This window comes from Gallus gallus, chromosome 4, assembly GCF_016699485.2.
Source record: "Gallus gallus isolate bGalGal1 chromosome 4, bGalGal1.mat.broiler.GRCg7b, whole genome shotgun sequence".
NCBI classification, from domain to species: domain Eukaryota; kingdom Metazoa; phylum Chordata; class Aves; order Galliformes; family Phasianidae; genus Gallus; species Gallus gallus.
In genome coordinates this window covers 24,672,505-24,685,465 of record NC_052535.1, presented here as the reverse complement: position 1 = coordinate 24,685,465, position 12,961 = coordinate 24,672,505, and the positions used below count along the sequence as shown (strand labels likewise).

Genomic DNA, 12,961 nt, shown 5'->3' with positions numbered 1-12,961 from the left:
GGCTGACTCCAGACAGCTGAGTAATGGTCAAAATATCAACAGCTGGCAAACGATTCCATAGGCTATTTCATTCTCAGGCAGCCAGTTCTTTGGAGGATTCAATCAGTATGAAGTCAGAATGTCAAAGAAAGAAGTACAGAGCAGGTAATGAGACAAACTGCGGTGTTGGCTTTAAGTAATCTGACTAACTATTAATTCACAAAGCAGTCTGCAGGGATTTGTGATGCAAACTGATTTCTGTCTAGACAGAATGAAGAGTGTAAAATACATTAGGGTAGATGGAATGTACCAAAAAACAAAGCAAAACAAAAAATCCACCCTAAAAAACTCCAAAAACCTATAGCATAGAAAACCCTCTTGCTTCCTAATCTCTTATTTGTGAGAGTTCATGGAAAAATTCTCTTTTAAATCATTAACACTGACCTAAGAAAGGATAACCAATGTCTTTTAACACTGTATTTATTGACATCTGGACTTCAGTTCACAACTAACAAAGTCGCACTGCAACTTGTTATAATTTATGCAAAATTCAACCAAAGATATACACATGGAAATAGTTTTAGCAATCATACCAATCTCCCAAAATTATCGATACTCTTCTAGCATAGGCATGTTGATCTCTCTGTTCAGTCTCGCATACATCCTCACCATCTGTACAAAGCAGTAGTGTGTTTGCTTATGAGAAATTTCCTCTGCTGATATTATTTTGTCTGGTTTCTTAGAATACAAATTGCATTATAAACCAGTGTTGTACCAGCATGAAAACCTACTATGTTTCTGAAAGCCATCCAACTTCCTGCTCCAAAAATTTCAAGACTCTTGATGACATCCTAAACAATAGTGTAACTTACTACTAATATTATACTCAAGACACTGCTTGTCTACATCATAAGGAAACATTTTGCCCAAACTTTATTAATTTGCATCCCCTTTGCATGCAGAATCGACTTCTGCACAAATAAGCTGACAAGTGTGCTGTTACTGATTTTAGTGGAATGTAAGACACTGTACAGTATTTGATGGGGCTTACTAGGAACTATCAACACACAAAAAATGGAAGTTTACTTGTGAGCACTTAGCTCAATTAATCCAGGGAAAACAAAATACCAAACTGAAATACATACATTTTAGATAGCTGAAAGTTGCTTATATACTACAAGACTTAAAACTATGAGTTATCCTCTCCCAGAGTCTTCAAGCTAGGCACCATTCAGCAAAATAAAATTAGGTACTACAAGGAAATAATTTTGTGAAACAGTAAGAAAATCAGTGAATAACTGAGAAAGGAGAAACTTTTTTTCCCTCTTTCACTCTTCTCCTTTCCATGAATGCTTACAGAAAGCCACATTCCTTCTAGGATTAACCCTTCACTGCTTTTCCTTAGCCCATACCCTCAACAGCAGCACTGCTAATTTACAAACATCATTGCTAAGTCTGTTCCCTGTGCACTCAGGACTGCCAGTGCAACTCCTCAAAGTTCAAAACATGCACACATAGCTAATGTCCTTCAGAACAAAGACACTCCTTGGGAATGTCCACATCTAAAATATTTTTTCTACTCTGTTATTAAATCTCTCTCCAAATCCATGCATGTTTGAGTACAACTAGTCACCCTCTTAAGTAAAGTGGTGTAGTAAGACTTCACCACTGCTCTACTTCTACCTGTTGATTGACTTAGGAATACTAACACAAAGATGAAGCGTTCTCAGTCTTTTAGCATCTCTACTTATTATTCAAGGAACTACAACAGCATGTAAATGCAAAGGAAGCAGCCAGAGAAAACCTGTAGTTGGAAGAACACTTCTTGCTTGCTTGCTGAAATGTAGAACTTTTGTCTCATAAAAAGGCTAGAAAACTCAATGTGCCTTTCTTCTGGAGAATCAAAGACAGCTCACATCTGTCAACCTACACTGGCAGAACTAGCATTTAGTGGTTGGGTGTTATGAAACACGTACAATTTGTGTCATAGAACTTTGTGGGATACTTTTTTCATCCTCTGTAGCATGGAAATTACTCATTTTCTGAGAATAAAACTTGCTCAAAAGTTTTGGCTGTGAGGCTCTCCTTACTGGTCTAAATGGAATTTACTGTTTAACTTATAAAGGAATTGATGTAAAGCCCAGTGTAGAGTATGGAAGGTGTGATAAAGAAACATTGTCTTTAAGGGGGTTTCATATTACCAATGCTCAGCAGAAATCTTTTTATATTTACAGCTTCTATACAAACTCAAAGAGCTAGTGAATCAAGAGACATTTTTTATATGATTCTTACCAGGTTCAGTTGCAGATCGTGGCTCTGCATATCACATCATAAAAAGGGGAAACAAACAAGAAAAATAATGTTAGAGATTATGCTAATAAACAACAGTATACTGAATGAACACGTACTGAAATCTTGTAGACAAGTACAGAATCTTTGCAGAAACATTACAAAATAAATATGACTAAAGGTTGCATTGGTAGCAGTAGTCAATTATTACTACTAGCCTTTAGCCATTATAATCACTGAAAGGTGAGGAAGAGTGGACTCTATCCAAAATAAATTTCATTATTATTCCACCCTCCCCAAGGTGTCCCATATCAAAAGTGGCCTCTTCAGTCATTGCCTTACTTTTTTGGAGAATTCTGAAGTCTGGAGAATCTTGAATTTCAATGCCCTGTCGAAACCACTTAACATGAATGGGAGGGGGTCCTCTCACCCTGCATTCCAATACCACTACTTGTCCCTCAGATGCTGTGGAGTTTTGTAGCTCCTGAAATAAAGCAATCACAATTCAAATGAACCAGGAGCATTTTACATTCTAAAAAATGTCCTTGCGTTACCATCTTGTCTTCTTTTTTGCAACAGTCATGTTCTGTGAACATTACTTTCACTCTGATTACATTTAATGTATCACCTAAAAAAGACTGAATAGTCTATACCGCATACTATACTGTAGAAGTATTTAATTTCTTAGACCACAAGAAGTGGATAGTTATGGTCTCGGCATTCCTCCTACTTCCACAAGACAGAATGAAAATCTGCAACTAGGTGCACAGTGACTGACATGGTCTTGAGAGAACAGCTGTGCTGCTTTCAGGTCAACCTCTAAAATGCATAATTGCTTTTTTTCCGAGCCAGTTATAACCACCCAAGCAATAGTAAATGACAGATTAGGATATATTAGCATGTGTTGGATAGCTTCTGAGGCAGTATTATGGCTGTATTGAATTGCTGCATACATATGAAGGACTCTTGGTGAAGACCACTAGAAGAGAGGAGAACCTCAGTACTTTACGTAACAGAGCTGACAGGAGAAAGTCACTGTGTTTGCCTTTGTTATCCATCAGAAGGTTATAAAGCAAAGAGCCTTCTTTACTCTACTGGCTGTCTCATTCCCTTTCCCATTATTAATGAAGTTTTAATAAAGTTTTAGGGATTGATGCAGCATCGCTTTTGAACTTTGAAGCTCAGCATTATCCCTACTTACTATTTTTAAGTCTCCTTTTAATCGAATTGATGAGAATTTTATAACATGGAAACCTGCAATCTTTTGAGTTGTTCCCTGAATTTGTGTAAGGAAGCTGCATAATAAGTGGTTCACTCCTTCTGTAATTAAAGTGGACCTTGTTTGGTATATGCCAGCTGGCTTAAACCAGTTAATACTGGATTTCAGGGATAAGGGAGATGAAAACCGGAAGGTAACAGTGGGATTTTGGTGATTTCTGAGTGTCTGAGCTAGGCTTCTCGTATTTCCTCCTCTTATTGGAAGTTGCCTGGCTCCCCACCTTGCAGAAACTGTACTCTCTAATTCCTTGCACCTTCTTTATTCACCCTCCTGTGGTAACTGCAGTATGAGTGCAGAATTCCAATGAACAGAATCAGATCTTTTCTGCCATGAGAAATGGATATGTTGGAATGAAGATATAAAGCGGTGGAGAACAGGGCTTTTCTTAGTTTAGGCAGAACTATTTGCTGTTCCATATGATCTTAAGTCGAACTGTTTTTGTGAAGTAATTACCAGAAGTACATCGCTCCAAAAGTAATGCCTCCTATTTATTTCCATGGAAAATACACCAGATACAAAGAGCACAACACTATTTGATAGAATAAATACCCAGCTATGAAACACAATTTATCAACATAGTTACCGCCATTAGCTATGCATTTTTGCCAGCAGTGAGCAAATGCCTGCATGCTGTGCTTGTAAAAATCTGGGCCAGCGGAGGTGACCCACTGTCACTGTCACCACTGCTGAAACACACCACCCACTGCCTCACTGTGCACACATCCACTGTTTGGTCTCCATAAACATTCAGTGACTGTCGATAATGTCAGTGGGTGCCATTTTTTTCCACATGGAAGGATTCAGTGACACACCTTTGCTTCATACGCGTGTCCACGTCAGACACCAATTTGTGAAACTGCCCCTCTGCTGCCATCTGTCACACGGCAACAAAATGCAATGGAATACTGGTGGGAAGGCTCTGTCTCTAATGCTATACCACCAACATCTGCCTCTGGTGTCATGGGACAACATAACAAAAAAGGAGGGATTACTTTCAGAGAAGCTCTCATACCTTCTTCTTTTTCATTTCAATTTTAACAAATGGTGATTAAATTCTTTTTAACTGAACCAAATTAAAAAAACCAACCTGTGTTATCCGTTCTGACAGTGGATGGATTATCATGATTATGATGTGCAACTGGCTCCTATCTTGTTTTTAATTTACCAAAGATTTCCCACTGGAGGACAGTCCTGGTTATAAGGCAAACCCATATAGAATATTCATGTAATTCCTCTAGTGATATTAACGGGGTAGAAGGCATAAGAACCTCATTGTGTCATTGGAAAAGTATTACCTTAGAATGTCTTTATACAGAAAAGGACCTACCTAATAAAATCTGCAATTTTTTAAATCTGATCAGAGACTCCTGCTTTATGATAATAACTTTTTGATTTTCCTTCTGGACTAAATGAATACCTTATAAAAATCATGATGGATAAACCATACCTTAGTAAAAATGAGTGCAGAATTGATAGGCTTAGATCCATCCAGGTGGTGCAGGTATGAAGTAGGGCTTTGGACCTGCAAAGTATTGCAACAAAACTATGAAATGCAAAGAATATGATGTCTGGATAACATCATCTCTATATACATATTCAATAATACAAATTCAAAAATTAATGGTTTTAATCTGCTATTTAAAAATGTCTGGAAATACCTGCTGACTGGGCACAGAGATGGGTTGTATTACAGCTGTGGTGACTCCAGACTTTGGTGAAGAAGATCCTATTGTCAGGGAAACAGAGGTGGTTTTCTTCTGGGCTCTGAGAAAGAAAAACAATACAACAGTTTATAAGATACGAAGTTAGTTTGTAACTAATAAGCCACCTTGTATTTTCCATATCTTCGATATTTTTATTCAACTGGTGTTGAGTACACACTCATATCTGCATAACCATCTTATGTTCTCGTTTTGGCTATAAGACTGTTACATATATCATTAACAGTCAAAAGATCAACTGCAGAGGAACCTTGACTGGAATTCAATCTTTGACTATTTTATGCTTGCATAGTCTAGAGAATAGTAGTCTTATAAGAGTTAAACTAACACACACATATATATATATATATTCTAGACCTCTGCATATTTTTCTGGAGGCACATGGCTAGGCAATTACAAACAAAGGTTTGATTAACTAAAAGTTACTCCTAAATATGAAAAGTTGATTACTACTGAAGTATTGGGGGTAGATTTCTTAGACAGAATAAACACATTAATAAAATCTGTAGTCATAATACTGCACATTTATATCACATGAAAGAAGGAGAAGAGAATAGGACAAGACATACACAAATACATCCCAGATGCTTATTCAATTCTAAAACTACAAAAGATTTTCCAGTGTGCCTCATTAAGAAAATTTGAACATCATTAGTTCTATTTCGCCCACTTACTGTGGCATAGCTCCAGATTTTGATTTGAAAATTAAACTTTCACTCTCTGAATCTGTGGAACTGGCACCTGGAAAAGAAAGTATAGTCAATAATTTTTTACTGATTTCTTTTAAGTTCAAATTCCAAAGGAAAAGCTTTGCTACTTCTGCATTACACTTCAAGGGACTTGCAATATGCACTGTAAGACATTCCAAGTGTTGAGAATTTTCTGGAATAAGAAAATCAGCAGTAGTTTATCTGCTAAGACACTGTAACTATATAGTTTAGACAGTTACAGAAATTATGCCTACGCCAATTTAATTTCAAACTGTTTTCATAGAATCATAGAATGGCTTGGGTTGGAAGGGACCCCAAGGATCATCAAGTTCCAACTCCCCTGCCACAGGCAGGGCCACCAACCTCCAGATCTGGTACTAGATGAGGCTGCCCAGGGCCCCATCCAACCTGGCTTTGAACACCTCCAGGGATGGAGCCACTCTGGGCAGCCTGTGCCAGCACCTCACCACTCTCTCTGGAAAAAACTTCCCCTTGACATCCAATCTGAACTTTTCCTCCTTGAGCTTAAAACCATTCCCCCTTGTCCCATCACTGTCTACCCTTGTAAAAAGTTGATTCCCCTGCTGTTTATAATCCCCTTTTCAATGCTGGGAGGCTGCAATTAGATCTCCTTGCAGCCTCTCCTTCTCCAGGCTGAACAAGCCCAGCCCCCTCAGCTTGCCTTTGCAGGAGAGGTGCTCCAGCCCTCTGATCATCTTCATGGCCCTCCTAGGACCTTAGCTGTATTCCTTTGTTTTGAAGCAAATATGACAAAAAAAATTGCTGACTACTTCTATTCTACTGGAAATGTATAATTTCATTTACTTGAATGTTAAAACTTAAATCTTAGGAAAACAAATGTCTTATATACAGATAATAAATCTTCAACCATAATTAAGAGCACTCAGCGTAGGAAGGCATTTCCAGACTAAACTTGTTACCCACTATTTCCACATTTCAGACTATTTCTATCAATCTACACATGACATTTACATAGTGATGTTTCTTTCCAGTGGAAGTCTTGATACAATGGATGTGTTTGGAAATACCCTGAACCCACTTGAAGAAAAGATGGGAAAGCATTTATTTTCCCATTGCCTTAATTTTTTCTAATAGCTACTGGTTCTGTATGCAGTAGTTATTCTAGACATTTATGCAGTATGTATAATTTCTTTAAGGATTTGTACATACACGCATACCTGAATTTGTGTTACAGATCATAGAGAAATCATTTTCAACATGCATAGTATTGCATAGATTGACTTACAGTAAAACAGAACTTGAACCCAGGGACACAAGTACCCTATTTATTTACAAGGTATGGGCTACCAAAATCAAAGCTGTAAGTTAGCATGGAAGGGTAAGAAAAGAGAAGCAGTGTCAAGTGAGCAATGTGAGACTACATGTAAGTATTTCTCATGAGTAAAGGATAAAAATGTCTTTCATGGCTGGGCTTGATATACAGAAGAAGGTGTGAGACACCATTGTCACCAAGAATATTGATGTACCAAACAATGTTTGCATGGCAATCTGCTTTCCTTAAAGATGATAAGGGACGAGCATAATGGCTTTGTACACTTCTCTCTTTGAAAGGTAAATGTTGTAAAACTTCAAGACAGAAATTCCACGTGGTAAGACTTAGCCAGATCTCAAAAAATGAATTCTTACTCACTGTACCTCCCTTTCTATCTATTCTGTTTCTAGTGCTGCTCCCACTGTTGTAACTTCCTGTAGAACTATAAATTTGTACTTTATTTAAGTATTTCTGAAATCATACTCCCTTCTGCAAAGAAAAACCTTACCAGAATCCATAAAATCCAGAAAAAGTCTTGGGGACTTTGCTATTATATTCCAAGAACACAGTTTTGAGCACAGAAAATATAACAAGAGAAACCTTATAAATAATGCACTTTGCCATGATTCAGCTAAATTACAGTGAAAAAAAAATTGCTTTGTTAATCAAAAGCAATTTAATAATTTTAGTATAATATTATTCTGATTTACAAGTATTTGTTATATTAATTTGTTTTCAATTAATTATTAAATGAATATTAAAGAGTTACAAAACCAGTGAAAGAAAAGATCTTACTGAAGGGCTTGAAAGGTACATTAACTAAAGTAAAAATCAGATTTATGCAATTAATGTAATTATGTAATTAGTATTACCACGACTAAAATACAGTCACTTGATTGTGGACAAAACTAGTATTACTGACTTAAAACCTGACTTAAAGTTAGGGTGTCAAACATGAAGAATTAAAGCACATTTACCCATGACTGAGGACGAAAAGCTCTACTTGTTCCTCCTTTTCCATATTTGATCTTCTTTTCACCTCAAATAAATAGCAACCTACCCAGTGATTCTTAGTTATGAAATATCAGAAATACAGTGTAATCTTCAGAATACACTGCTTTAAAGAGAAGCTGAGAAACAACATACAATTATCACTAAGCAAATAAGAACCAAAAGTAAAAAAAGCTTAACTAACTAAGCTTAGTTATCTTTCATGTCTGTGTCAAGTATCTTTTTATTTCCCCTCTTACCTTCAATGAATATTTCAGCTGATGTACTATCTGAACCGAGGGAATTTGAAGCCAGACAAGTATAGCGTCCAGTATCGTCTTCAAAGGCTTCTGCTATAATTAGTGAATGAAGTCCTCCACTTCCAGAATGGATTTGAATGTCAGGGGAATTCTGGAGTTCTTTTCCTTCACAGAACCATCTGTAGCCCACACGCATTTAGAAAGACAAAAGAGAAAACGAACATAAAATATTGGTTCAGGCTCATCACACAAGAAGACATTACACTGCTGCAAAAATCTAAATTGCTATTGAAAGCAGCAGATTGTGCTTTGAAGTGTTTAATGGCATTTGCAAGGAAATAACTTGGTGGCATAAAATTTCTTAAAGAGGCAGTCAGACATTTCTGGATCTTAAAAAAATAGTACAGACCTAAAAATTAAATCTATTCCCTGTTCTATACAGGTAGAATGAATGCTTTCTGCATATCTTATGTACTGGCTTGATTTGAGCAGTCTAATCCATTTCAAGTAAACCTTCCTTCTTTATAAAACTCTCTGATTCTCCATAGATGATTGATTTTTTTTCTTTAGATCACATCCAGTTGTTCTAATGTAATCCTGTGGTTCCGTATTGCTGAACTTCAAACTCCTGCCTCAGAACAGGAGCATAAGCTGGTTTTGTAGCCTATTATATATACATATATATATAATCAGCACGTCTTCCCTTATCAGAAAAGTTACGCCCCAACAAAAGAGCCTATTTACCTAGGCTAAGCTATTGCTTTGTAAAAGCACAGCCTATTCTATTTATGTTGGGCCGATGAAACATTTGGCAGTGCATGCTGTCTGAAGAGCAAGTCCTTCCCTGCTGCCTAGGAGGTACCAGCACGTAAGACAGTTCCCCTTAATGGCTCAGAAGTGTGGGCAAGCCCTCTGTGTTTATCAACAATAGACCTTTTATTCCTGAAGGCTAAAAAATATGTTAACAGTGGCATGAAAACCATATGTAATTCTCTTTCATAATTAAAAGCCCAGTAAGTTCCTTCTCTGTCTTCTGTTGCGCCCAGAAAGCGCACAAAGGTATCCTTTTTGGAAGGAACTAACAAACTTCCATTTGTTTACTCAGTAGACCCCTCTGGCCTACTTTTACAACTGTTGGGCTTGGAGACAAATTTATTCTGTCAGCTCCACTGCCAATATTAACATTTCTCTTCCCCCTCTTCCCCTCCTTTCCTCTCCTTGTCACGAGTCCTCCCTCCTCCCGGTGTGAGGACCTCTGCTACTATTTCTGCTCAGCAGACCATCAGAGCCCTAACCTCTGGGCAGCCTCTCCTAAGCTGCATTTTAAACGATATGCACAGGAGAGAGGTTAATTCAATTTCTAGACAATCACAGACGAGTCTGTAATACGAGGCTCCACTTAACCATTAGTTCTATTTTTCTTTCCTTTCCAGAAACGTCCTGCGAATGAAAACCTCTCCTCCAGCTTAATTATTTTCACAGATCAATCCCATCTTATTTTCATGTGACTTGTATGGTTTTCCACTACTTCCCAAATTCTGTGCTTACAGAATGGTTAAGAAATTGTGATAAGCACATAATCCTAAAGTGAAAAGTCGATGTACGTATTTTTGTCAGATGATGTTCAGTAAGCAAACTGTTTTCTTAGGAGGGCAAGTTCTACACCATTCCTTGCTCTGTGCATACACACGGCTGTTCTCAAGCAGTGGGAGCGACACCTCAGCACTCAGGACTGAGGCCCATTGCATCACATCAGTGACAGCGCTGGCAGCAAGTCCCAGCGTGCTGCATCACACGCTGGCTGTCATGCAGACAAACACATAACTATGCAATTCAACACAAAGCTATCTCAGCCCTCATTAAGGTGATGCTTGATGAATTGGGAAACAGGCTTGACGTTTGGCTACACCGTTTACTGTGGGAAGAACAATTCACATTCGTGATGGGCAACACCACAGAATATTGGAACAGATTTAATTATATACTATTATATTCTATCTGTTTTTCTAATTGTAGTTTTTTTATTGTTGATCTAAGTTAATAGAAGGATAAGATTAATTAATGGGAATTTCATTTAGAGATTACACGAAAATTAAATGAGCAAAACATACTCAATCCTGCAATAACTTGCTGGTTGCCAGTTCAGTTCACCAAAGCTTGTGAACAAAAAAAGTGTCAGCTAGAAAAATTCAATGAAGTATTTTCTGGCCAAATACTGACTGAATTTTACATTTCCATCTCTATATAGTACAGGGCACTAAAATGCACAGGTCTAGTAAGAGGCTCCATCAGCCCTACTGCCATTACACTTGGAATAGCCAAGGTAAGATTTTTTGGTCCTTAGGACTGAAAAGTATTCGAAGTCAAGTCTTTGGAGCATTCTCTCTTTCTGGAAAGGGATCACCAAAGCAATCAATAAATCACTACCAAAGGAAGAGTGAGTCAGAGCAATCTGAAGGACTGATGGCTAGACACGGAAAAACAGCCACTGAAAATTCCAAGCTTATGCTAACTATTGCAGCATTAACTTATGTCCAGTCTATTCCAGGCTGCTGAGCCTTGTGGGGATAAGAGGATTACTATCTAGATGTGTGAGGGCAATAATAATACTTTCGGAAAGCAAAAAAACCAACTCATACCAAAACCAGAAGACACCAAAAGTAACAGAGGAACAAATCCACCACAGATGCTTTACAAAAATGATATTTCTCTCTATTGAGGACATGGAGTTAAAGGTCCAAGTAAGCAAATTGGAGGTATTTTGGTAGTAGGTAAACAATGGTTAAAATACTTGTTTTTCCTTCTTCAAAGCCTACTTTGCCTTTCCCTTGTTTATGCTATTGTATGACAGCAAATTGAGGACAGCAAACAAAAAAGGACATCTAGATGCCAGGTGGGTGGCAGTTCATCTACACTAAAATCAAGCAGCAATTTATACAATACGTCTTTCGTTTTCATTCTTCTTTTCCTTATGCCCTCACAACTCTCCATGTATGGAAATACATATAAACACATGTATCTGGGATTGTAATGACTATGAAGAAAATATAAACAGAGTTGAACAGTACACTGACTGAGTGAGCACCAGGGCCCTAAGAAAAATAGCTCAGGGTTTTCTCTAATGCATAATCCTGCTGGAACTTGTGTTTTTTGAAAGTCACTGAGGAATAGAGAGGTTTTCCTTTCTGCACACTCTTAAAAGTTAATTTAAAATGGCAGCTGAAGTGAAACTTTAAGATACAGCCTCAGGGAGGAATTATAGTAGGGAACTCTGACCACTAGAAAAAATAGAGATAAATAAGTTGCAATTTAAAAAGTAATTTTATATTAGTGGCGTTTAGCATGTCCAGCATGAAAAGCTAAAATGAAATACTTCAACATTCCAATACTGAATGGTGAATGGCAGAGTCAGTGTTTCCATCACTACACCGTTTAACTTTGTCAGCAGTTTGCAGGCTGGTTCGGCCCGGTTCCGTGACTAGCAAGGCAGGGGGATTTGCGAATCTGCTCCTCCGGAAAAGGGGAAACAGGGGACCACAAAATAATCAAAAACAGTGGCAACAATCTGAGGAGAAACAAACTAATTTACTAAATACGGTATCAGAATGCAAGATAACGCACTATAATACAATATAATTAAAATTGAAGCTAATAAATCACATATGATGAGAGAAGGAGTGTCTGAGAACTGAAGGTCTCACCATAACGCTGAGGTGAGACGCACGGTTGGGTCAAGGAGCAGGGAGGAGAGCTGAAGGAAAAAGGGACATCAGGTGACTTTGCCAGAGGTTATATCTCCTCTCTGACCGCAAAGCCCCCTGGGGTATGGAGTTCTTCTTCCCCTCCAGACAGGTGCCCAGAACTGGAGCATTAACTCTTTAACTCCCAGTGCACTACATGATGTTACGATGTGGAATACCGACAACCAAAAATCATAAAACCATGACAAACTTCCATTTTCTATTTCCTCCATTCAAGTTAAGCACTCCAATACTTCCAGACTGTAAAATATCACTATGTAAGAGTCAAATTATTTTAAAAACCAGAGTCGTTTCAGTAGTTCACGCCGACAGAACAAGGAGCAACAGGCAAAAACTGCAACACGGGAAGTTCCATACAAACATGAGGAAGCGCTTCACTGTGAGAATGACTGAGTGCTGGGATAGGCTGCCCACAGAGGTCATGGAGTCTCCTTATCTGGCGGTATTCAAAACTCACCTGGACACTTTCCTGACCAACCTACTCTAGGGAGCCTGCTTAAGCAGAAGGTTGGGCTAGATCATCTCCAGATGTCCCATTCAACCCCTATTATTCTGTGATTCTGTGAAACGCAAAATCAAATTTGCCATGTGAGGTTTAGAGTCCGGTGCAGTAGTGAGATTATTTCGAATGCTTGTTATTTTCACACAGCTCATTTTTTTTGCACTATATATAATGCA

The 12,961-nt window shown here is 38.0% G+C and overlaps 1 protein-coding gene across 8 annotated transcripts in view; it reads right to left on the bottom strand.

The window, feature by feature from the left end:
• PALLD (palladin, cytoskeletal associated protein) overlaps positions 1-12,961 on the bottom strand; it is a 187,558-nt gene that overhangs the window by 114,865 nt on the left and 59,732 nt on the right. For all 8 annotated transcript variants that reach the window (XM_046940708.1, XM_040699532.2, XM_040699531.2 and 5 more), the window contains 6 exons: positions 8,523-8,701; positions 5,943-6,009; positions 5,206-5,311; positions 4,995-5,069; positions 2,611-2,752; positions 2,272-2,295 (listed from right to left, as the gene is read on the bottom strand). In XM_046940708.1, coding sequence (XP_046796664.1) covers positions 2,272-2,295; positions 2,611-2,752; positions 4,995-5,069; positions 5,206-5,311; positions 5,943-6,009; positions 8,523-8,701 — 593 coding nt within the window. The remainder of the gene's footprint in view (positions 1-2,271; positions 2,296-2,610; positions 2,753-4,994; positions 5,070-5,205; positions 5,312-5,942; positions 6,010-8,522; positions 8,702-12,961) is intronic.